At 35.2% G+C, this 27889-nt stretch overlaps 1 protein-coding gene across 1 annotated transcript in view; it reads right to left on the bottom strand.

The window, feature by feature from the left end:
• RSPO3 (R-spondin 3) overlaps positions 1 to 27889 on the bottom strand; it is an 80244-nt gene that overhangs the window by 29439 nt on the left and 22916 nt on the right. Inside the window, exons 2-4 of the mRNA XM_054490364.2 lie at positions 20124 to 20315; positions 18388 to 18534; positions 12235 to 12432 (exon numbers count right to left, since the gene is read on the bottom strand). Of these exons, the coding sequence (XP_054346339.1) occupies positions 12235 to 12432; positions 18388 to 18534; positions 20124 to 20315 (537 nt within the window). The remainder of the gene's footprint in view (positions 1 to 12234; positions 12433 to 18387; positions 18535 to 20123; positions 20316 to 27889) is intronic.

The following is a 27889-nucleotide window of genomic DNA, read 5'->3' as shown; positions in this document are numbered from 1 at the left end:
GCATGTTGTGCACATGTACCCTAGAACTTAAAGTATAATAATAAAAAAAAATTCTATTATAAAGATACATGCATTCATATGTTCACTGCAGCACTAGTCACAATAGCATAGACATGGGATCAACCCAAATGGTGATCAATGATAGACTGGATAAAGAAAATGTGGCACATATACACCATGGAATATTATGCAGCCATAAAAAGGAATCAGGTCATGTCCTTTACAGGGATATGAATGGATCTGGAAGCTGTTACCCTCAGCAAACTAACACAGGACCAGAAAACAAAACACTGCATGTTCTCACTTACAAATGGGAGCTGAACGATGAAAACGCATGGACACATGAGGGAAAACAACACACACTGGTGCCTGTTGGGGCCGGGGGAAGGGAGAGCATCAGGAAGAATAATTAATGGATGCTGGGCTTTATAGGTGATGGGACAATCTGTGCAGCAAACCGCCATGGCACACGTTTACCTATGTAACAAAACTGCACATCCTGCACATGTACCCCGGAACTTAAAATAAAAGTTGAAGGAAAAAAAATAAACTAATTCAAGTATATCAGTAATATAAAAAAAGAAAAGCAAAACACATTATAGTCAAGTTAATACTAGAATAAGAAAAATATTTGCTATGCACATGACAAAAGGTTAATCTCTAATATACAAATAATTCCTATTAAGTGGTGTTTTACTTAATAGAAAAATTAGAAAACTGGACAAAACATATAAATAGGCATCCTGTGGAAATTCAAATAGCCTGTAAACATGAGATTAGCCTTATTAATAGGAAAATGTCAATAAAACAATAGAATACCATTTGTCAATCTATCAGATTGGCAAGAGTTTAAAGGACTAATAACATGCAGTTAGAGTCAAGATATGAGGAAACACATAATTTTGATATATTCCACGTGTGAACTGAAACACCTTTTTGAAAAATAATCTGGCAGAATATATTAATATTTAAAATGTTCACATCTTTGGTTTATCCATCAAATGTTTGGGACTACATTTAATATTAGATGTCACAATTATTGAGTGCTTTCTCTGTGCCAGGCACAAGTCTGAAAGTTTTATACATACTCATAACTCCTCATTACAACTTTGTAACATAGTTAGTGTTATCATCCCCACTGTATAGATGAGGAAAAATGGGATATGTAAAGGCTAAAGAATTTGCTTGAAGTCATAGCGCTAGTTAAAAGCACAGCTGAAATTTGAAACCACATGGTTCCAAAGCCTGTGCTCTAAATTCTAAGATGCATCAACTCCTTTTCCTCTGATAGAAAGTGAATGTATCAATTCATTAACATGATAGAGATTTTTGTTACAGTAAGAAGAGCAAAAAAATGGGAAACAATTTTACAATCCATCAATAGCAGAATGGTTGAATACATTATGTGATATTCATAGAATGTAACATTTTGCAGCTATTAAAAAGATGAATTAGAAAGATGTCCATGATATGCAAATTTTAAAATGACACAAGTAAACATACACACACTATTGAGCTACTAAGGTGCACAATTTATTCTTTTTCTGTAGACACAGAAAGAAAAGTCAAATGCTTTTTATAAAGAAAATAATGTATTCATTCTCTATGGAAATTTTTTATATGTCTATTTCTATAAGCAGAAGATTAATATGGAAGAATATACAACCCGCTTTCACATTGCTTTTCTCAGAGGAAGGACTGGACTGAGTGAGAGTGAGATTATTAATTTTTTATTTATGTATCTTTTAGGCTTTTGTGTTTTTACAAGAGCATGCACATCATTATTGATATTAAAAATACAGCTTTTGTGTAAACCAAACAAAGAAATGAATAAAACAAATAACAAATCTGTAGCTTAACTGAGATGGTTCTGGTTTTTAAAGTATTTCAATACTTTTTTAGTTTACTAGGCTGACATTGCAAATATTAAATATTAGTTTTTGAAGATTATGAACATGAGAAGAAACAGTTATTCTATGAGCAGATAATTTTAATTCAAAATTGAAGAAATCCGCTGAGATGGAAGGAAAGGGTGACAAGGTAGGAGGAAGGGCATAAAAGGTATAAACTATGGTAGAAAGCCAAGGGGCTGATGGAGAGAAGTTAAATTAAAAAACTCCCTTGTCTTATAGATTTCAGGACCTTGACAAACTAGACAAATGTGAAGCCACTACAGGTTTGCCAATGAAATACTTTAGTAACTGTATCTTAGCTGTTGAAACAAAACAAATTTGAAATAAAACAAAATCCCTTTACGATTTTGCTGTTGGCTGGAAAACAGATAAGCAGCATAGCAGATGTTTACAATTGTACTTATTATTCTGAGAAATATTTTACTATCATATGTACATATTCCATAAAAAATAATTAGCCATGTAATTCATATTCTACTAATTATATTATGAAAACCTATGTTCTTATTTCTGTTAAGACAATAATTTTTGTTCATGAGTTATAATTAATTAGATATTAACTCTTGATCCTAAGTATGCACATATTTTCTGTATCTTTTATTTTTGGAATTAGCAACTATTCATATTTTCTGCATGTGAATTTAGTATATTGATATTTCCTTACCTAAAATGTGCTATTACTCAAAAAAGTGAATAGTAAGTGGCATTGTGCTTTCAGATATTACATTTTATGTAATGCAAAAGTAAAAGGAATATCTCATTTACAGATGTACATGTTTTGCATTGAGATATAAAATGTAATTAAACTTTATTCAGAAGCTCTTCCCTACATCTGTTTCTTTGCAAAAATAGGAAAAGCAAGCTCTTCCAGCAGAAACAACAAGTAAACAAAACAACCATTTGCAAAGCATATTTCTCAATTATGGCAGCTGGGGCTCACAGAGGCTAGAGTTATGACCTGGTGGTGTATACACAATATAAACACCGGAGTTCAGTAATTAGGTTAGAGTTAATTTTAACGTTTCAGTGGCCTTGTGCATAATCAAGCAAAAGGTCATTGCCCACACTGGTGCATTTCACACAGAACCCTCAGCAGCTAGAAATGGACATGGACATGTCTTTACTTAAGCCTGCACATTTCAATTTCAGAAACCATTCATATGCATAGCAGATTATTTTTTCTATTCATTTAAAACCAGTTTACTCCCAAAAAAAAGTTTCTAGCAAATGCAGAGAAACTAGAAAAAAATAGTTAAATTAAAATATTCTTAGCATTATCCTGAACATGTGTTTAGTCTGAAATAGAAAAAAACTTTGGTTACTCTTCCTCACTTAAAATTATTTTCAAAACCAGTATTGAAAAGGGATTGTCTTGTAGAAGAACATACGTTTCTAGATGTGGTAAGTTTTGTTTCTTGTCTGGTGGGGAGAGATGAGAGATGATTTACATCTGTTGTGTTTTTGTCAGTACCCTTGTTTCTAAACAGAGCCAGCAATCAAAATGGCTCACTTGACCCTGGCTTCAACTGCAGGCATTTTACTTAGACAGACCAATCTCAGGACCCCAGTTCCTCTGCCACAGTGATTCAAAGCAGGGTCCCTTGGAATCCTTTCAAGAGATTGGATGCAGGGATACTGAAAGAGAGAGCGAGAGCACTATCCTTTTTTATTTGGAGCAATGTGGATATATAGACTTGGAGCTGCCCAGAGCCAGCTTTCCTCCTAAATGGAGAAAGACTCTGTAGCAGAGGAGAATAAGGCCAACAAACAATGACGAATGAAGGCAGTGTGAGCTGAAATGGTGAGAAAGGGAGACAGCAGAAGGCGATGCAGTGATATTGTGATAAAGTGATATTGTTTGAGGACTTAGTGCAGTCTGTGGTTAAGCCAATAATTTTCTTCTTGCCTAAGATAATTTGAGATCTGTCATTTTCAACTACAATTCCTGCAGGATACAGAGGGCAGAACAGTGAGCTTGGTGAAAAAAGGACTGTCATTGAGAGATACATGCTAATATATTGTTTTGCTATTAAAGTAATAAGTATGTCATGTAAATAATTTTTTAGAGAAACTGAAAAACAGAAAAATTTTAGGAAAGTATTTCTAATTTGGGACCTGAGAAATGGGGTGTTTTAAATGAAAGGTAAGGAACTGAGTAGGAAATTAAATAGAAAGAGAAGGGCATGTAGAAGAGAGTGAGAACAAAGTGGATTAAGAGATTTTGAAGAATTTTCCATTTCTATCCATTTTGTCATGCTAATAATAGCCTACTTAGTCACACCTCTTGAGAGGCCCAAGGATAAGGCATCAACTCCTTTCTGCAGACTATGACATCTACAAAGTTAGTCTATAATGCTTCTATGAAGAAGTTGCTGGAGGAGATAAAAAGCAAGATAATGATCTATGGAAAGAATAATTCTTTGTGCCTTCAAATATGGGGTGTCCCCTATGCCAAAGAGGTTTCGGCAACACTAGCAGTTTTAAGGAGTGACAGTATTAGGGAGATGGGAAGGAGAACAGGAGCATGAAAGGAGGGAGTGTCTTTTTGCTGGAGAAATGTTTACTTTGCAATTAGCAAAGGACAAGAAGCTTCTTTTGGAAACTACATTTGGGGGTCCAGAATTTAAATTTATGCTGATGCTCTCAGAGTCTCTCTCTAGGGAACCCTCCTAATTGGCAGGGATCTCAGTTGGCTAGAACAGGCTGTAAAGGAAGCCAAGGTCTTGGGGTCATTTCTCCAAAGGGCTGGTTAACTCAGCATTGTTCCACAACCACAAGCTGTACCTTTAACCCTACTTAGCCGTCTTACAAAAACATATTAGCACATCAACATGGTGGTCACAGAAAAAATACATGTATTCACATTGAGACCAAAAGGAAATGTAAGCAGAGAAATTTCATTTTTGCCAGCATTAACAAATGTCTTTGTAATGTGTTAGGAAACTCTAATGAAGACAGCAGCTACTGGTGGTACAAATCACAAAGGTGAAAACTGTTAACAAAGGCGTATGCTTACAAAAGGGCTGATCCTTTATGGTCATTACCTTGTGGACTGATATAAACCATTCAGAATATAAGATCTATGATGAAAAGAATTTTGTCTTTTTGGGGTACTGCTTTATCCTCAGCACCTAAGAGTGCCCAGCACATGATGGAAGTTTAATAAATATTTGTTGAGCGTATGAAGGTATCTTGGCCTCAAATTTTATTTATTCTTCCTGTTCTGCCCTTTACAAATTAGAAAGTACAGTAGAAATAATATCCAACACAACATCTCCTGTATCAATAGTTGACTGTTTGTACAAAGGAAGGAAGGAAATTTACAAAGGAAATACAAATCTCTTACTGTATTTCAGACAGTAAGAGATTGTTAAATGAATGAGCAATCACACTAATCTAACTACAAACAAGGGAAAGACCTCTAGGGTAGAATGCAAAAATGGCTACAATTCTCCTCTCCCACCCTGTATATGCATGCCACCTTGCAAAGTAAGTTTGCACCTTCTTCTGCCAAGAGATAAAATCTGTTTCTTCAACTCTTGAATCAGGACTAGGCTTATGACTAGTATAGGCTGACAGAATGTGGTGGAAGTAAAAACTATGCCAGGTTCTGAGCCTAGCCTCAAGAGGAATGACTTCACCTTTTCTACTTTGGAAGGCTGTAGGACCTCTTGCCATCTTGATGATAATGGAAACATGGCAATTTCCTCATTCTCCAGCCATCCAACAATGTGACCGAGCCCAGCCAAGATCAAAATTGCCCAGTAGGTCTCAGCCTTAATTGCCCAGCCACAAATTGTTAAGTAAGTGGTTGTTGTTTTAAGCCTTTATGTTTTGAGGTTATTTGTTATGCAGCAAAAGCTAGCTGAAACAATCCTCATGCACCAGACCTAAATAATGGCAAGATCATTGTTTGCTTAGGAGCTGAAGAATGCTACCACTCTATTCAATAACCTGATCACTGTGTGTTATGTCACACTCACCAATGGGTCACAAAGCACTAGATATTTATAAATATCACTAAGTGAAATCTCAGAGAATATAGGCATTTTCAAGGATCATTTATTACAAAGTTTATTTTAGAATAGGAATGCTGAGGTACACACCAATTAGCAGAAAAGCCTACAAATAATTTTTATACTATCATAGGAATGAAGGGATTGCATGGGTAATAATAACAATTAAGTATTTCCCACCATGAATAATGTCCACCATGATTTTTGACCACCGTTAATAAAATCCCCAAAATCTCAGAGAGCCTACAAAAATGATATGGAACAAACTTGGTCTGAATTATAAAGAGGTAGTAACTGCTGGTTGAGTTCTAAAAGATGATATAATATTAAGGAATGCAAGACATGAAATAAAGGCTTCTTATTTTCTGCAGAGCTTTTTCTTTAATGTTGAGAAGTTTAAGAACATACAATAAGATGTAAAATGTGTTAGAGGCAAGAAACTTAAAAACCGTCATTTCATTTTTTTTTCTACATCTATCCAGGGGCTGGCTGTGATTCTTCTGCTTCATTATGACACAGGGAAGTCAACTGTGCATATAAAGCCTCTTGGTTCAGTCTTCAACCCAAAAACCTAGGCAACAAAGAATCCTCACATAGATCCTGCTATTATAATGTCAATGCCAGAGGAAACAATAAGAGGAAAGCCTGTCACTGAGGCATTAAATGTTTTCACCTATATGGATAATAAATTCTGATACTTGTCCACTGAATTTACAAGGTGATTTGATGTTTCAGTGATTAAATTGGAGGTGGTGGGAAAGAACAAAAAAGGAATAAGGGTTGAGTAATATAGCTAAGGAGAAAAAAAATCAAATAAAAACAGAATAAGTCATATGTGACCATGATTAAAGAGCATCTGAAGACCAAACATGTTTTTATGAGAGACTTTAAAGATTAGTAGTGAGGTAGGAGGTAGGGCTTGACTCACAAAGTGAGACTTGACTCTGGAGGCAGGGTTCAGACACCAGACCAAATTGAGGACTAATTAAAACAGACATGAGGTGGAAGCACCTTTCTAAAAGACACACCCACCAATGTGCCATGTCAGTTTGCCATTGCCATGGCAACACCCAGAAGTTACCACCCCTTTCCATAGCAACAACCCAATGACCTAGAAGTTACCACCCTTCACCTAGAAATTTCTGCATAATGTGCCCCTTAATTTGCATCTAATTAAAAGTGGGTATAAATGTGACTGCAGAACTTCCTCTGAGATGGTACTCAGGGCACACTGCCTATGGGGTATCCCTGCTCCACAAGGAGCAGTACCTCTGCTGCTGCTGTACACTGCTGCTTCAATAAAAGTTGCTGTTGAACACCACTGGCTTGCCCTTGAATTCTTTTCTGGGCTAAGCCAAGAACCCTCCCAGGCTAAGCCCCACTTTTCAGGCTCTGCATTGGTAGTGCCTACATTCTTTCAAGGACAGCTGTACAGTTTACTATTATTAAAAGCTTAATATTTAAAACAGATTGTAGTATATACAAACTGTAAACTGTCAATCCTTAAGAAAAATACTCTAGGTCTGGTTCTAAAACTTGATCAGTTTAGAGAGATGAAATTTTAAAGTATCAGGTTGAACCATATGAAACTGCTAACATCTGACCATTTATGACCTACAGAAAAGGCAGTTGCATACAGTTCAACTGAATAGATAGGAGAGTATTATGAAAAAGAAATGATTATAGCCATATAATTAATTTTAGTGGAGGGAAAGCTAAATAGTGATTCAGCAACTGGAAGGCCTGTCCACTGAGGACATTAAATTGAAAACGTGGCTTAGCCTTTAAGAGAGAATACATTCAGCCAGGCATGGTGGCTCATGCCTGTAATCCCAGCACTTTAGGAGACTGAGGCAGGTGGATTGCCTGAGCTGAGGAGTTCGAGACCAGCCTGGCCAACACAGTGAAACCCCATGTCTACTAAAATACAAAAAATTAGCCGGGTGTGGCAGCCTGTGCCTGTAATCCCAGCTACTCAGGAGACTGAGACAGGAGAGTCGCTTGAACTCAGGAGGCAGAGGTTGCAGTGAGCCGAGATCATGCCACTGCACTCCAGCCTGGGTGACTGAGTGAGACTCCATCTCAAAAAAAAAAAAAAAAAAAAAAGGAGACTGTATGTAATGCCTTTACATAATGCCTGGTAGACTTTTACTATACTTAATTTTGAGAAAGTACGTAAGGCAAACTACAGTATACTCAAATAGTACAGTAATACAATGATTCCTACATTTGTTTCTTCCCTGGTGTGTCCCTAAACGTTTTATTTCTTTCTATTTTAAAGGGTTCCTTTTATATTTCTCTGGTGGAATGCATGCTAGCTTGTCTTTATACCAGGAAGGTAGACCTCCACCTCACTTCTTCCAGCAATGTGCTCTGCTCTTCTCTCTCCTTTCTATCCCAAGATGATACACTATCTGTGATTAATAAGAATCTTTTTCATAAAACTAACCAAAGAACAAAATTTCTTTTATTCTTGGTGAGTTGCCTTAAAAACCATCTATAGGAAATTCTCTTTAGTTAATTAGAGGAAGGTGCAAATGAATGAGAAATGTGTTCGTTCACTCTGCTTCCACCACCACATACACAAAAATACCCTTTTGCATCAAATGCAGGTGCACGCACATCTTCCTGAGCTGTTTCAGTTTTCCTTATCTGAGATGGTTACGCACTGTATGTCAAAAAAGTCAATAAATAAAATCTGGCAACCACTGGAAATGCATTTTCTCCTTGTTTACTTCTACTTAAATATGATGTTTCAATACACGTGATAATAGTTTATATATTACTCTCTATAATCTGTTAAAATCTATATTTCTGATATTTCAAATATATAATTCAATTAAGCTCATGCTAGAAAGAATTGTATTGGTAATGACCTCTTACTAAAGTTAGTGATTGATGGAGAAGTTCAGGCTGATTAAAAGGTAGCATGTCAAGTAAAGGGGAATAATCTGAAATACTGTAAACAAATACATGAGATAATTTAAATATAAGGATACAACAATTGAATTTATCTCCTCGGGTTAACTAACTCTAAGCATGAGAAAATGGTAGTAAAGAAAAATGTGTGTGTGTAAGATTTTGTAACACATACATATTAAAAAGCATCTCCCAACTAGATGAATCCACTCTGTTCCTACAAACTATTTTCTTCTATTCAACTTCTTCTTTGTGTACATTTTGAAAAGTCATTTCTGGATCTTATCATTCTTCCCTGGAGATCTTGCTTTGGCAATTTCAACAGAGCAGAAAAAATCCTGAACACATGCTCCCTACCTTTTCCAAATATGAGTTATCTACCCCTGTCTATTGTTAACCTCCTAGGCAGGGATCATAGACCTAACTTTAAATTCACAAGAAAAGCCTTATCTTTTAGTACGCTCATCTTGAAATGCTGAAGCTATGAACCTAAAAGAATCTTCTTATTTTATTAATCTATAAACATCTGGGGGCAACTCAAATAATAGCTATCCTAAGTGTGAGGAGAAGTCATGTCTGTACTACTTTATTGTGTTTATCTTTAAAGTTGATTAAATGTTTCTAATGCTTACCCTACTTAAAATAAGAAATGCCAACTTTTATAGAAAAATATAAAGATGAATTAAAGTCCTCTACTAAATTTGCTCTGTTGATATGCTTCTCTGTATGTATATGTGGGGTTCTTATCATTTAGGTTATAAATTCAAGACAATGAGTAATTTTCAAGATATTTTTATTATATATTATACACATTATATAAATATATAGTAGAGCCTAAATGAAGACTCTGGATAATGTTATTATTTTGATATGATGCTTGATAGAGAGTATACGGTGGGATGTCCAGAGGTCATTATTACTTTTCTATTTGGTTTGTGTTCAAATAGGATACTTGCTAACTAAACCTTAAGAGAAGTTAAGAAAACTGGAGGATTAGAGAAATAAACAACAAAGAGAGAAGTGATTTTCTTCCTACCTTTAGTTTATAGGCTACTTAAGAAAAGTTTTTGACAAACACCTTGAAAAATAAATGAGGAAAAATAAAAGTAGGACTAAATCTGGAAATTAATTGTAAATGTGATTCGTATTTGCCACTTGTTTATCTATATTTTATGAAATTTGAAAAAATAAAACACCTAAATTTTCTAGTTGTATAAACTTCTCTTTGTAAATGTAAAATGTCACTGTATCCTCAGAGGGGAAGAAAACAAATCAGAAAGACACTTTTAAGCTAAATCTTATGTCACAGGTTACTATTTCAAACTTCTTGTGATGTTATTTATTTTATCTCTTTCTAGATGAGATAAATGCCAGTTTTAACAGCTGACATTTTCAATGTTAATGTTTAAGTCAAGTGCTACCAAAATATACTCTATTGAAAGATCACATTCTCAAGTAAAAGAAATAAAATGTAATTAGAATCGTGATTTAATTCTGCTATTGGATAACTTTTCTTCATTTATATTTTAAAAGGAATGTATACTGAATACTGATTAATAACGTACAATCTTTCTGAAAAGAATGATATGAGCAAAGACCACCTGTAAGTCATTAAATTTTAAAGAAATTTAGTAAACATAAGTAAATGTATGGCAACGGGAGCATACCAACAAGTAGAGTGATGAAATATTTGACTTCCAGATCCAACTTTTAAAATCTAAGATGTTTTAAATTAATTGGTAACAAATGCCAAAAGGCCTTTTTCACTAGCCAGCTTTCATTCCTTAAACAAATTTTAATCAAAACCTCCTACAAATTTACAAAAGTTTGAAGTTCTCTTTAAATAACCCGTGTCTTCAAGAATTTTTTCACATTAACTACTTGATTAGAATGGCAGAAACAGGTTTTATAGCTTTTAGTGATGGCCAATTCTTTTGGCATAATGGATGTTTCTTTGCAAAGTACAGGTGACCCAAATTCTCTTTTGTATAAGCAATGTTCAAGTTTGCAGTGTCCTCTTCTGTATTCCCTTTAAACTAGTTCACACATGTATAATCTCCCTTACTCTATGATGTTGTGATTATCTGTTTAAATATCTCAACCTTTCAATGGACTCTGGTGTACCTTCACAATAGAGAGACAGTACCCTATTCAGTTATGAATCCTTAGGCCCTAGTACTGTGCATAGCCATAAAGTAAGAATATAATAAAACTATGTTGAATGAATAAATGAATGAAATAAGCTAGTAAATGAATGAAATAACCTAATAAAGGTCAACTATGGAGAAATAAGTTAAGAAAGGTCAACTACAGAGGCAATCAAACTCCTTTGGAATTAACTGAGAAGATCATTTATAGACTCACCAGATAACTACCAATAGTTACATAAAACTACACAACGTATTTGTAGGAAGTGGTGCTGAAGACATTAGTGAGAAAGACAGAAAAATGATATTTTAAAGATCGGCAACTGAGGGTCTTCTGGCTGGAAGTTTATTCACCCTAAAGGATCATATTATTAAATGGTATATTTCTCCTTGTTGATTTCATAGCAAATTCTAATAGTTAATATTGATGGAATAGGTTCTGTAATCTGGTCTATAAAGTTAGTGCAATATGAAAAGAAATCTGGAGACATATGTCATTAATGATTTTGCTATATTCATAAAATGTGTCTTTGGTCATTTAATTCAAGATAAACTCAGTATTAACTATATTGGCCAGGTATGGCAGCTCACGCTTGTAATCCCAGCATTTTGGGAGGCTGAGGTGGGATGATTGCTTGAGCCTGGGAGTTTGAGGTTGCAGTGAACTGCGATGTCATACAGCCTGGATGACAGAATGATATTCTGTCTTTAATTTTATATATATATATATAAAATTTTATATATATATAAAATTATATATACACACACACACACACACACACACACACACACATATATATACACTTAGCTACAAAAGCTTACCACTACATTTCACTACTTTAGTTTGCAGGCAGTGAGGAAAGGAATGTTTGATGGCAGTGTTTCTTTGTCTTGTTCTTGTAAATATCATTAGACTTTGTAATTATGAGACTTCCCAAAAGTTTTCTAAGTACTAGCAAAGCAGATTATAGTAAAGATAATGCCCTAAATGCTTACAATACAGCCTAGTTCATCATAATTCAATTAGCACACTTCTATAGTAAAGTTCTGACATCAGGCTCCATATTTTGGAATTACCACATCTATATTCTGTAATTTACAAGCAACATATTCTTGTTTGGTACGCATTTTAGGATATTAGGCATGAAAGATAATGCCAAATGTTTCATAAGAAATAAAATGAAAAATGCAACAGATTATGAGGATTCAAACAAGCACATTTTGTTATTATGATTGTACCTCGTTCTCCCTTCTGACACTTCTTCCTTTGCACTGTACACTTTCTTGTCTCATTTGTGGGGGGACACAGGTTACCCTTTGCTGAAGGATGCTGTATTATTTCTCGGACCCGTGTTTCAGTCCCTCTTTTGAAGCCACATGTTTTTCCCTTCTTCATGCATGGACTCCAAGGATTCCATTCACTGACCTCACAGTGCACTGAAACAGAACAGAAGAAACAGACTCAGCTGGCTCACAACCACTTTCACTATTGTTGAGTTAAAAAAAGATTTGCTTCCATCAGAACTTCTCCACATTTGAGAAGAATCTTGCAGACCAAAGTCGGGCAAGATGACTTAAATATAAAACAGGAGAATGGGAAAGGCAGAAATTGAATGTTTTCAGTTTAGGACTCATCAGGTAAACTCATTTTTGCATTGGATTTCCTTTTTCTCTAGATTGATTAACACTGGCACTAACATTAATATAATCACTAAAATTGATCAGTTCTTTATAATTTCCAGAGCACTGCTGCAATTGTTGATTGATCCTGACCAGAATTTGAAGAACAATTGTTATATTATGTGCTAGAGAATTGATTCTAAAACTTTAGCATGCATCAGAATCACTTGGAGGGCTTGCTAAAACAAAAAATGCTGGACCTTTCCCCACTAGCCCCCACCAGAATTTCCTTTTTCTTTTTATTTTATTTTATTATTATTATACTTTAAGTTTTAGGGTAAATGTGCACAATGTGCAGGTTAGTTACATATGTATACATGTGCCATGCTGGTGTGCTGCACCCATTAACTCGTCATTTAGCATTAGGTATATCTCCTAATGCTATCCCTCCCCCCTCCCCCCACCCCACAACAGTCCCCAGAGTGTGTTGTTCCCCTTCCTGTGTCCATGTGTTCTCATTGTTCAATTCCCACCTATGAGTGAGAATATGCGGTGTTTGGTTTTTTGTTCTTGCGATAGTTTACTGAGAATGATGATTTCCAATTTCATCCATGTCCCTACAAAGGACATGAGCTCATCATTTTTTATGGCTACATAGTATTCCATGGTGGATATGTGCCACATTTTCTTAATCCAGTCTATCATTGTTGGACATTTGGGTTGGTTCCAAGTCTTTGCTATTGTGAATAGTGCCACAATAAACATATGTGTGCATGTGTCTTTATAGCAGCATGATTTATAATCCTTTGGGTATATACCCAGTAATGGGATGGCTGGGTCAAATGGTATTTCTAGTTCTAGATCCCTGAGGAATCGCCACACTGACTTCCACAAGGGTTGAACTAGTTTACAGTCCCACCAACAGTGTAAAAGTGTTCCTATTTCTCCACAGCCTCTCCAGCATCTGTTGTTTCCTGACTTTTTAATGATTGCCATTCTAACTGGTGTGAGATGGTATCTCATTGTGGTTTTGATTTGCATTTCTCTGATGGCCAGTGATGGTGAGCATTTTTTCATGTGTTTTTTGGCTGCATAAATGTCTTCTTTTGAGAAGTGTCTGTTCATGTCCTTTGCCCACTTTTTGATGGGGTTGTTTGTTTTTTTCTTGTAAATTTGTTTGAGTTCATTGTAGATTCTGGATATTAGCCCTTTGTCAGATGAGTAGGTTGCGAAAATTTTCTCCCATTTTGTAGGTTGCCTGTTCACTCTGATGGTAGTTTCCTTTGCTGTGCAGAAGCTCTTTAGTTTAATTAGATCCCATTTGTCAATTTTGGCTTTTGTTGCCATTGCTTTTGGTGTTTTAGACATGAAGTCCTTGCCCATGCCTATGTCCTGAATGGTAATGCCTAGGTTTTCTTCTAGGGTTTTTATGGTTTTAGGTCTAACGTTTAAGTCTTTAATCCATCTTGAATTAATTTTTGTATAAGGTGTAAGGAAGGGATCCAGTTTCAGCTTTCTACATATGGCTAGCCAGTTTTCCCAGCACCATTTATTAAACAGGGAATCTGATTCAGTTATCTGGGGTAGGGCTGTGAATTTGCCTAACAATACAGGTAATGCTGATTTGCTGTTACTGGGAACTCCTTTTGAGAACCTCTGTGTTAGAGAATGCTTGAGCAGAAAATGAATCCTGGTCTTTGGCCTACTATTTACTGCCTTTGCTTATGACATGTGCTGTTGTACGCTTAGATATTGATATCTGTTACTGAGTATGGTTCAGGCATAGCGGCATCTATTATATGTGAATTCTGGGTCAATTTCAGCTGATAACCTGCTTCTAAAATTAACCTGACCAAGTGATTCCTAAGATGACCTGATGTACTTTTTCTGAAGCTTCTTTTGGAGATTTGTTTCCTTTTTCTGTATTAGTTTCTTTTTTTCAATAATGGCTTTCTCAGGTTATAACAGATTTTTGCACTTCTAAAGAAAAGAAACATCTCAAGGTGCTATTATATTTATGTCCCCAAAACTTTCTAATGTATAACAACAGCTAGCAACAGTAACTCTTTCTGATGATTTAAGACTATCTTTCCACAAAAAGAAGTTTCCAGTAACCTCCCTTATTGCCTTCTGATTTAATGATTCCTTACTGTAGAGCAGAATGCTATCTCATAACAGCAGAGGCTGAAAGATAACTTAAATGTTTTAGAAATTTAAATCCATTTATTATACATTTTTCACAGGACTTTTCAGACACTTTTAGGTCCCTGAGTGCAACACAGAATTAAATGGAATTGATTAAATACATGACTTTATGTTTCTGTGAAATGAAATGAACTTTATTGAATCATTTAAAAATAGTCTTCATGCTCAGTTATACCATTACAATTTTCATTCAAGAATAGAGTAACTAAGTCAATTAATAATATTGTAATCTCTTGCTGGTTATGGATATTATCTTCCAGCATCCCATTCTGATATTAACCATTAAAAAGTAGTGTATCCTTAGCATTACAAAAAAAGGCACCTCCAAAAAAGCAAATGAGAAGAGGAAAGTCAATGTTTGTGAGCTGTCACTTTGTCCAGTATTCATTTAATTCCAGAATTAGGAGGACTGAATTAGAAAAAATGATCTGATGTGCAAGTGACCAGAACTTCGGTGCTCTTTCATAACAGCAAAAGTGGTCTAAGCAAATGTATACTTGGACTTCAGAAAAACGTATTTAAAAAATTACAGCTTAGGTAATTATTAGTTTATAGTCAGAAGATGAAAGGGTTTATAAATTAAATTCTAAGGACAACCTTAGATAGTTTCATTGGAGGAGGGAAAATATTCAAAACTAATGAGTTTAGTTAGTAAAAAGTTCTAATGAGACCAGAGAGTTAAAACACCATGAAATGAGGTGAATTTATCTTAGAGAAACACTGTAGAATAAACCTATAATGTTAGCATCCAAATAATATTTCCAGGAAAAAAAAATGAAAACTGAAAAAAAAAGTGCTAAAGACAACACAAAGGTGATTTAGGTTCTATTCAGATCATTTAATGAGCAATGTAGAATCGAGGCACTCCTTGGTTAAGAGATAGTTAAGGAAAAACAGAATATTCACCTTCTGTGTTCCTCCTAGCTTCTCTATTAAGAACAATCTTAAAACTGGAAATCTTTAGCTATTCACTAATGAAGCAAATGAAGCACATGTCTCATAAAGGTAATGAGCTCCGGTCCCTGGGAATGATTGTGCTGTGGTTGATCATCAGTGCAAGATGCTGTAAAAGGGATTCCCGAATTGGCAAGAAAGTTGAATAGGATGTCCTACTAGTAGTGACTTTACTGGTCATTTTGCTCTAATTCTTGTTGACTAGTTGCATGGTTCCATAGAGAACATAGCAAGGGAATGTCCCTTGCTACTCAGTCCTTGAAGTGAGATATATTCTCTCTGTGTTTCTTGAACAAATCCAGCTCTCTAAGAAAAGCAGTGAGAGTGACAAAATGACAGTGCAGAAAGGAAGCGAATATCTGGAGCACAAAGTGAAAAGAATATGTTCTCTTATAAAATTTGGTTCAGTGGATGTTTCTGTTTCATTTGACCTGCAAACCATGGAAAGCGGATATACTGTGACATACCTCTTTCATCCCAGCTCTATATCAGGGTAGCATTTCCTCTGTTTATGACCTTTCCTCTCAATTTAAAATCTCGATAGAAAACTAGAAATACGGTGTGGATTTTAGCAATGAGAAAGACACATTCTTTCTATTGGATGAGTAGTGGGAAGCTAAAGTCAAGCTACTAATTACAGCACTGAAAATAACTTAAAATGTTTCTTTGGGGTCACCATTTTGGCTCTCCGGATCCCAGTTTTCATATTTGTTAAAGGAACAGGCTTTAATATTCCTTTGTGATATAGAAGCAGGTCATCATCTTCCCTGAAATTCTGGACTGGCCTAAAGGCATGGCAGGTGTAGTACCTGCAGGCTAGGCGCCATATGATGGGAGACATCTCTTATCGAGCAAACAACTGGAGCCAGCCCTGAACGAAAGTTGGTGATTTGTGTTACTACAGTGTCCTAGGTCATTTGCATCTGTTAAATGAACCAAACTCAGTAATTGGCCTTTGGACTGCTAACCTCTCTTCCAAAATATATAAACTTAAATGTAGTTGTGTTAAGAAATAAATAGTCTTAGTCTTACTAGTAGTATAAATTACCAGTAAGCTTTAAGGGCAAATCCAATAGTGCCAAGTGTGAAATGATCTCCCTGACAGAAAAGCATTAATACATTTAAGGTAAACAGCCTTTCCAGGACTGAATGTTACACCTTCAACAACTGAAAAAATCTAAATATGTGCCTTTTTTTCTGGGTAGAGAAATGTCACAAACATTCTGCAACTCATCCTGAGTTTCTGCTCTTGAATATTCCACAGACGTGTTTTCTATTTTTTCCAGTGTTTGGAACTTATTACCTCTAATCATCAGCCCTCAGGACCTATAAGAAAAAGAACTTGAAGTGCTTTCTTTTGTACTTTTTACCCTATTCCTAAGTTGCTTTTTTTTCCATGTGTTTTTACAACTAGAGAAGAAAAAACTTAACCAAAATGAGCCACGAACTGTTTCAAGACCGTTGTTCTCCAGATGCTTCTAAAATTATCTTTAAAATGTCTTTTTATTTTATTCTATCAAAAACATTGTTTAGAAATAAAAGTGCTACGGTGGACTTGAAATGGTTAAACCAACACTTTAGAGTTATTACTCCAGCACTTTAGATTCTAAGGGACCCCTAAGATGGGGACCCCAGGGGAGTCTTGGAGACTATCTTGTACTGAATCAGGAGGGCAGTTGTGTGGATATGCCAACATCACTGCAGCATCAAAGGTTCCTGTAGTTCTTGCCCAGGGGATTTTGAGATTTCCTAGGCTATTTTCCCATTTGGTTCAGCATCTGCTTCCCAAGTGTTCATCAAAGTTGTAGCTGTAGTAGCTGCACAATGTTTAAAAGAGGGAAAATATAGCTTGACAGTGATCTGTTATTTAGACAAACAACTTGTCTGAAGGACCTCCCCTTCAGGAAATTTGGCCTGCAATTAATCAGCCCCAGGGACTGTCTCAATCTGTCAGTTTGAGTAAGTCCACAATCCTTTTTATTATGTATCAATACCTGTGCAAGCAGAATATTTCAGCATAGCAGTGTGAGAGAAAAAGAGTGAGATTTTAACTAAATCAGTTCCAGTTCTCTAGGTCTTTGATCCATTTACTGAGCATTAATGGGCTGTGTCAAGAGAATATATGTTCCCGCCTTGGAAAATAACTTTGGTCATTAGTTGAGATTAGACCTAGGTGTTTTATGAAACTGTTGCTTCAAGTTAAAAATTAAGTTCAAGACATATATGTATGTCACATAACAGATCACTGTCAGATATACATATGTGTGTCTTGACTGAATGTTTACTTAAATAAAATTCATTAAATAATAATTTAAATAAAAATTCACTAAATAATAATAAAAATAAATCTATCATAAACAGAACGGTTGAAACAATTATCGATAGTCCCTAAGAAATGAGGAAGCACTTACTGTATTAAATTGTACCATAATACATACTAGATAAGGTTATGAAAAACACCTTTAAGAGAGTATCTTTGTAAAGAAGGATGGAGACAGCCTTTAAGAGATCTCAGCCCAAGAACCTTCAAGTTCTTTTGACAAGGGACTTTGAAAAGCACCTCCATGGAGACTGACATTATCACTTACTCAAATTATTACAGGTTCTCCTTACCAATATTGACACACTCCATAGTATGGTTGTTGGCTTCCAACCCTTCTGGGCAATTGTCAAGGCACTTTCCAAGGTGTAAGTAAAATCCGCTTTTACATTTGGTGCAGAAATTTTTGTTGAAACAGGTATCACAGTCAGCTTTGCATTCTGAAAGAGAAAAAAGAAAGAGAAATATGCTTGCATTATGTTCTCTTAACTATTGGTCCAGTTCTGCATGTGTCAGACACAGCCACACACAACTTTAGTATCAAATAAATACCTGAAGTCCAAAATTATTTTGCCAGACTGAATTCAGGATACCTCCACAGTGATTTAGTTGAGGTACATTGGTTATTGATTTTAAAATCATTGTACTGATTGCCCTATGAAAAAATCTTTGTTTATATATATATATATATATATAGCCAAGAATATTTATAAGATGAAGTATCTGTTTATATTAAGTGATAGTGAAAATGTTTCATCAGAACCTTAAGAAAACATACAAAGGATATTACCTTTGTGTTGTTCTTGAGGGCTATTGATTCTTACAACAAATATTTGATTGCCTACTGTGTGCCAGGCATTGTTTTTTATATTGGTTGGCAGCAATGCACAAGAGGGGTAAGAGTCAGGCTTCAGAAAGTTTACATCCTAGGAGAAGAGATACAGTAAACAATAACAATAATTCACCCTTATATGGTGATTACTGTAAGCCAGGATTGCTATAATGCTTTACAATATTATTAAGTTATTTAAAATTTACAACAATCCAATGAGGTAGCCATTGGTATAATTTCATTTTACATATAAGGAAACTGAGGCTCATAAAAGTTATAAAACTAACCCAGGACAACAGATCAGACTGCTTTTTGAAACCAGGTAGTCTACTTCCAGAGTGATAAATGCTCTGGAAAACAAAACAAAAAAACAACAGCAAATGGTTGGAAAAAGAGATGGAGGGTGGTTGACAAAGGGAACAGGCTGATTATTTTGGATAGGATGATCATGGAATGTCTCTCTGAGAAGGTGACATATGAGCAAAATCATCAGTGATATGACAGCCAGCTATGCAAAGATGTGGACAAAAAGCTTTCCAACTGCTAGAACAGCCAGTGTAGAACATAATTGCAAAGGCTTGAGGTGGGAAGATCTTACGGGAAGGGAAGTGAGGCTGCTGCAAAATGGTTGAGGGGGAGTTGTAGGAGATGAGTTTGGAGAGATTGATGGAACTACATATGGTATTTGAATAGAGTGGTATTTCCTAATTTACATTTTTGAGAAAGGTCCCTGGGTCTGCAGTATGAAAAATAGGTTTTGAGATTCTAGATGACAGTACTCCCAATATTTATTTCCAATTGATAAATAAATGTTTCAGTTGCTCTGGAATCTCTCTTGAAGTCAAAATAGCTGAAATGATTCAGCAAGTTAGTCAATACTTGGATTTTGTGTTGATAATGGAAACTCAGATGGAATTGAGGCTTGCAGTACTTTTCTATAGGTTCAATGAGCAATAATCATATTCCCAGCCTTTGCTTTCATAATTAAAAAGAAAACCAAAACATGAGTGCTTTTTTGTAAGTTAGCGATAAAAATTTTCTGGTTCTGAGGGTTAAGTCCAAGTATGGTTTAGCCTAATTATCAGATAAACATTATCATTTACTTAACATTGAATATCACAAATATATTAGAGGCCATTTCATTCTGGAAAAGTCACCAAAGATGAGATAAAAATACAATTTCGTGTAGGCACTTACTTGTACACTTATTTATATCTGGATATCGAGTTCCATAATATCCACTTGGACATGAAGAGAGACATACTCCAATCTGCTTCATGCCAATTCTTTCCAGAGCAAAAAATAGTCTGGGCTTACATGACAAACATCCATTGTAATCTGAACACGTTGCACAGCCTCCTTGGCAGCCTTGACTAACGTTAGGATGCACTGTGGAGACAAATGTAGAAAGACATTACAAAGGTTAAATCACAGATATAAAAGTTAAATGACATTTTCTGGGCAGGATATATGTTTTCTTTCATTAGCTTTCAATTTGTTGGTAATGGGTGAATGAGGTGGGATTTTTTTCCTATCTTTTTTGGTGATCTTTTATTTCCCTTTAGCACATGTATTGTTTTTAATTTCAAAGTTCTTAAAATTGAGCATTTGAAAAATAAGAATATACTGCCTCAAAGGACTTATATATGTATGTGTGTGTATACATATTCTCTTTATCATATAATATATATTGTATAATTATGTATAACTAATTATATATATATTCTCTTCATATATATAATATCCTCACTGAACTAGCACCCTGGGAGATTGGGGACTGGTAATTTTGTGCTCATTTACACAGTGAAATTAATACACATTTGCTTTGCTTTTCATTTATGTAATGGAGGATAAGCATATGTTTCTAATTTCTTCAGTAAGTAAAATAATGTACACTAGGGCTTGAGTAAAGACACTAAGTTTTATAATATCTGTTTTGAACTATGGTGTATTAGAGAACACAGTTTTACTTTTTGATCCAATGCAAACTGATGCTGAAACTATGTTAGCTGTTGAGTACACCACAATTCCTTCATTAAATATTTCTTCTCACACGAGCTTAATAATTGCCAGTTCAAATAGATATAATGGTGAAAATGTGATGCTTATCTCACCAGTGTTTCCATGTGGATCATATATGACTACTTATGGTAATTTATGTTCAATATTTTCTCTTTTGGAACTAGAGTCTTACAGTTTCTGTGCTCTCATCTTCTACTTACTCGAGTGAAATGTATATTTGGTGAGAAGGGACCAGTCTACCTTAAGAATCACTGTTACACATATTCCAGGGTTTCCAAGAGTTACCAATGTGTGAGTTAAGAGTGTTCATTAGCAAGTCTGAACAAACAGAAATGAATATTTGGGAGACTCATGTTTGCTTAAGATCGTCACAACTTTAAATCTTCTTTTGACTATTAAATAGTCATCATCACCTCTGCATGAGCTGGTAAAAACTACTAACGGGCATTTCTCATATAGCTGGTGTTTAGGATGATTTCTTTTCCTAATGTGTTCTCCACTCAAATATATTGCTAATAGCTTTATTGTCCTTTGAAGATGCCAGAAGAAAAAAAAAAACATAATCCTTAGAGAAAGAAAGATTGATGCACAGGAATCTAAAGGCATCCCAGTGTATTTCTGGCTTCTTTTGTTGATAGTAGAAGGAGTAGGCTCTGATGGACCTTAGCATTATTAAATCTGTCTTTACAGTGACGTTTGGTCATTACTAAGTTCTTTACCACAAAAACAAATCCCTCCAAGCTTAGTTAGAAGAGGTACCCATAAGACCAAACAGCCTTACCACAGGGGTGCATGGGTTAGTTACAGAGAGGTCATTCGGTTGACCAGCATCCTCTGCCTGTAGGAAACCATCCCCGAATCAGCCACAGGAACCACAAGCAGCTCATTCTCATTCCAAGACGTTTTGTAAATAAACTAAGGAAATGTGTGGGGGAAGGGAAGTCTGCTTTTCCTGTGCATGCTCCTCTGTGGGGGTGGGGTAGTCACATAAAGTGGCACAGGAGGTTTAGACATTACAGGGCCTGGGGGACTTGTGAGTGAAACTACTTTCCAAGTAACAGGGTCATTTTTCATGCCAGTAAGTCAGCATTGGTGACTTACAGAAAACGTGTACATATTGTAAGCTTGCAAAGATCCTAAAAAGGAAAAGGGGCAAGAGATTTCCATGTGTTTGGAATCTGTCATTATCCATTTCAAGAAGCGAGAGGTGTAGAGAAAAGCTTGTAAGACCTTTTCATAGAATTGTCTATAGAAGGGTGGACCTCAGCTTGAAAGAAAAGTGCTTCAAACTCAGGGCACTAAGAGACTCTGGGTTTAAGAAAGATGGACCATATTGGTCCATGCCAATCCATCCCTATCTCTGAAGTGTGGCTGCTGAAAGAAAACACACAATTCTAATTTTATGTATTCTGAAACTTTTGCCAATTACGATATAATTGTAAATATATCAACTATTAATATAAACATGATTTACATATTCAGAGCTTCAAAAACTGACATTCCTGAAGATAAATTTTATTTTAAAAACTAGGTTCTGAATGTTTGGAATGTTCTTCAGGAGAGAGCTTTGAATAAGTCTCATAATTGTAACTGTATCTACTGAAATTATGAGATGTGCCAAAATACCTTGCTTGGTTCCCTCTGTCTCTAAAACTTTTACTGATGAAATGCAGCACAGTCAACATTGTGCTACAATAATTCTTTTTACCTTTTTTTTTCATATAATGACTTCCTAGGCAAGGGTTTTTAAAAATTTGATTTTTGAAAAAGCAAGAAAGACCTAGTTGTCCCAACTTGCATAAAATTTTATGTTTTAATCAGTGAATTTTGAATATGGGCAATGAATTTTGAATATCAAATGATGGCAAACCTTATTTCTTCAGGAAGGTTTAAATGCTGGCTGTGGGAAGACAGAGAAATGGAGACTATGAAGCTCAGATTCAATGAGTCTAGATTTTTTTTATGGTTATGTAGTGTAGTGACAGCTTTCTCGAATGCCATATAAGGATCATACAAATTACACAGTCAGTATTACACAACTAAGTACAAATTTCCCAAACTTCATTTTAAGGCAAGAGATTTTACTTTTTATATGGAAACCACAAAAAACTTTGGTCTATATTGACTGTAACAACACTTTCAGCCATAAAATCTTGTGATTCTGAGACAGAAAATAGAATTTTACTTTCTCATATGTCTTTCTTTTTATTCCCCATTCAATATTAACTTCATTTTGCATTTCTAAATCACCTTTTTCAAACAATATTTTCCTACTATTATTTGAAGTTGTTGGTGGAGAGGTAGGGAAAGTTTCACAGAATCTCAATGTTTGAACTTAATCTTAGAAAACGAGTTGGAGTTTATCAGTACATAAGTGGCCATGTGTGGCTAGAGAAGGAAACACTACAATGACCCAAGCTGGGAAGGAGACTGGCATGAGTTTGATGCAACTGGTGCATAAGTAGTGGGGAATGAAGATATGAGGAATAACAAGAAGATTGGAAGGATAAAATAGACCTAGATTACAAAAACTTTTGTGAGATAGGCCAATGAAATTCTTCTGTAAACACAGGGTGTTTCAATCACACCAGTGATTGAAATATAAGATTTGAATTGGAAAGGAAATTTCCCTGGCAGTGTGGCAGGCATGCAAACTAGGAGAAGAATAATGTAGTAGTCGAGGTAAGAGGCTGATGATTACTTAAAGTACAGCAGAGGCAATATAATGTAGTGAGGAAGGGATGCATGTTTCAAGGATATTTAGGAGGTGGTACCAACCAAATATAGTGGCCAATGGCATGTAGGCTGAACAAGAAAGAGGATTTGAAAAGGTGTGTTTCTGGGTCCAGCCAGTGAATAGAGAGGGGAGGGGCTACCAGGGGAGTAAAAGCCTGCAGTTGGCGAGTAGGGCATGGTGCATAGAATACCGATGTTTAAAAAGATAAACCTGGCTTGGAATCATTAATTTTGCAGATTTTATGAAATATCCAGAGAGTGATGCTTAATAGATGGAGCTTACTTTGGAGTGGCTGTTGGAGATGTACACATCAGTCTCTGATGGTGGCTACTTAATTAGAAAAGGCATAGGAGCTACTGGGCCTGGCACGGTGGCTCATGCCTCTAATCCCAGCACTTTGGGAGGCCAAGGTGGGCTGATCACATGAGGCCAGGAGTGTGAGACCAGCCTGGCTAACATGGTGAAACTCCGTCTCTACTAACAATACAAAAATTAGCCCAGTGTGGTGGTGCACGTCTGTAATCCCAGCTACGGTAACTGCTTGAGCCTGGGAGTTGGAGGTTAAAGTGAGCGCAGATCGCACCATTCCACTCCAGCCTGGGTGACAGAGAGAGACTCTGTCTCAAAAAAAAAAAAAAAAAAAAAAAGCAAAATAGGGGACATTTGGTAAGAGAACAAAATGTATTATCAGCAGCTTTAAACAATACTTTGAATTTCTAGGTCACTCACTGTTGCTTTCAAAGCATACTCAAAAGCTAAATTAACTGTGGTAATTGCCTTATGATATAAATAAGTAGAAGCTATCATAATCATTTATTTTGAAACTTCAAAGTTGGACTCAAAGGAACGCTATAGCCTGCTGGAAAAATAGTGAGTTTAGATCAGAGGTGAAAATAGAGATCTTTGATATCTGGTAACTATATCTTTATATATAAGTAAACCTTAGATGTGTAATGGGGGTAGATATGAGTGGGAAAATGAGCAGAATTCATGGAAACTTTATATTGGGACTTTCTACTAAAAATGTGTCACATATACAGTGAAATTAATATGTCTGTCCTTAGAATTAAGAAAGAGGGAACTATTATCTCTTGTTTATTATGGTTAGTTGTACAAAAAGGGTGTACACTGATACATAACTTAAACCTACTTTCAGTGTCTGAACTGTCAACAATCCCTGAGTAAGAAACTTCAATTTCACTATCTGTTAAGAAGGCTTCCTACTATTTGATAACCTTTAACTTGTGATACATAACTGATGCAACCATTCCTAAGAGACTTGCTATTATCATAAGAGTTAATTCAACTTTGATAAAATATCCAGAATACAGAATTTTAAATGGAACCAGAACATTTGGTCAATATACAATATACAACCTTTGGCTACTTGTTTTCAATGTTTATGATGTATCAACTAATACAGTATTGGGAACTAAATTCTGTATCTGTGACAGTTTAAATGCAAGCTTCAAGCATTTGCTTTACGTTAATTCACTTCATTTACAAATGTACTAACATCTATTGTAAGTTGTTATGTGAAAAAAATCCATTATTGCATGCTGCCAATTACTGCTGATGATCATTTATTTGTAGCTAATTTCCAGAAATGTAAATTTTAGTAGACTTTAGACTAATAAAACAGGTTTGACTGAGTTGAAAAGAAGTGCCAGATACATGAAAGTAATAATGATTTTATAATCTGATTAAAAATTAATAAATTCACAAATTTGATCTAAGTTATTTTTAACAACAATAAAAACATCATATACAAAGTCTCTCCAAAGCATACTTGTCTGCACAACATTCACTGCCTGTTTTTCTGTATGCAGTGGCCTTAAGAGACAGGGTAGAGAGAAGAGACCAACTGAATTCTATAATCAAAGTGTTTTTTACATCTGTCCTTTCCTCCATGCCTTCTCTTTTTAAAAGTGTGCTCACATTGACTGTACGCTTCCTGAGGGAAGAGGTCTCATGGTTTGATAATTTCTTCTTCTTTTTTCCACTATAGATTCAGGAATTTGAGATAATTCCCACCTTCTATTCAAGGAAGCTATTTATTGAATAGATTCTCAATAAAGTGTTTTTGATTATTGAAGGAATGAACACAATACATATAAAAAAGCTATTTTTTAAAAAAATAATAAATATGTTGTTAAGTGCAGTGGCTCACAACTGTAATCCCAGCACTTTCCTTGAGCCAAGGAGTTTGAGACTAGCCTGGGCAACACAGCAAAACCCTGTTTCTACCAAAAAAAAAAAAAAAAAAATTAGCTGGGCACAGTGACACATGCCTGTGGTCCCAGCTACTCAGGAGGCTGAGGTGGGAGGATCCTTTGAGCACAGAAGGCCCAGGCTCCAGTGAGCCAAGATTTTACCATTGCACTCCAGCCTGGATGACAGAGAGAGACCTTGTCTTAAAAAAAAAAACAAAAACAAAAAAAACAAACCCAGAAAGAAAGAATAATAAAAATGTTAAAGTAGTAAATATTTAACAGAAAGTATCTATAATAATTTAAGTGGGCTATGCCTATGAATATCTGGCAAAGAAATCAAGTTGCAAATTATATAAACTTTGAATGTTTAATTATGAAATCAGTCACTCAAAGTGAAGTAATAATGGTTTTTTTATGTGTCATTTACTTCAGTAATTCATTCCCTTAGAGAAAATGTGGTGATTTTTCTTGCCTAAGTTAGGACAACACATTTCTACCATATCTTGGGACTTGATTATTATGGAGTCACATTTAAGTTTGGAGTAATATTACATTTATTGAAAATTAAGAGATGTTTCCCGATTCCTCTGGAATGTTTGGCAATGTTCACTTTAAGAAAAGTCTAATGTTAAAAATTTGAATTATTTGGCTGTCTCTCTAAAATTCTGCCCAGTCAACCCAAGAAAATATTCAGAATCAATGTTTCTTATTTGTTCATGTGTTAAAGCTTGCAAGTAGAGCCGACAATGGCCAGGTCTCCACAACCATTTAGGCAACTTGAGAAAGGTAGGTATAGATAACAAAATATGAACACAAGATTTTTTGAATAAATATAATTACTTATTTGAATACAACACTGCTTTTGGATTATCAAACTATGATATTTGGGTGAATACAGGTTTATTCATTATTATTTTTTATTGATAACTTATTGAAAGAACCACATGTTTATATGTCCAAATATATACAGACCCTGCTGTTTTTGAAATACTGTTTATCATCTGATGGTTTTAGGGTTTTAATATACCAATGTTTTAACCATTAAGTAAATTAAAATTCACCTATGCTATTTAAATATACATATTTAAATATGTGCACATATGTGTTTGTATGCTGCACATGTGTATATGGATACACACACACATATATGTGTGTATATACATATACATATGCACGCATGCGTGCCCATACATGCACACACACACCTACATACAAATTCTATTGGTCTTTCATCAAACTCAAAAGTACATACATTAATTGAACTTTAACAGCTAGGATAATAGAGTCTGCTGTATCTTTTATCCTACTAAATCAACATCTAATCTGAAAGTTTGTGCCTACACCAGAGGTTGACAGAATTCCTAAGAGTCTCAGAGAGGAATGTCTTCACCAGCTGCTGAATACAGCCCAGTTGGTGTGCCACCATTATTATTATGTGGGGAAGCATACTGTTTTTAATGGAAATGGTTTCTTTGAGAACTTGGAAAATCTTTCTTTTTCTCTTACTGAATAATAATTTCCTGAAGGGAGTCTAATATTTATATTCTATAAATACTTTAAAATAAAGCCACAGCAATAAAACAAACCTAACATTAAACAGCAAATAGCTAGGCTTTCCACTAAAATCAAGTCAGCCCAAAATATTAAGAAAATGGCTAGCAAATGATGGTAGCTGTAGAATTCATTAAATCTAAGATATGATGAATATTTGGGAGCTCGAAGCCAACCTAGTAACTGAAGGCTATGCTTTGCCTAACCACAGCTAGTCCAAAATCAGGACTAGAAATGAAAGATAGATGCAAGTAGGCTTCACTGTATATGGATACACTGTGGAAACTATGATTAAGGTTTTCAACAAAAATTTCACCCACAGTGTGCTCAACATTTCACGTGATGCAGGAAAGGCAGGAATGAATAAGAAATCCAGTTCCTGAAGACATGATGTTCATCAGTTAATAAGTAAGTAAACAAGGAATCAAATGATTAAAGAT

Source organism: Pongo pygmaeus, chromosome 5, assembly GCF_028885625.2.
Source record: "Pongo pygmaeus isolate AG05252 chromosome 5, NHGRI_mPonPyg2-v2.0_pri, whole genome shotgun sequence".
NCBI lineage: Eukaryota > Metazoa > Chordata > Mammalia > Primates > Hominidae > Pongo > Pongo pygmaeus.
Note: the sequence above shows the minus strand (reverse complement) of the source record. Positions and strands in the feature narration are given on the sequence as shown.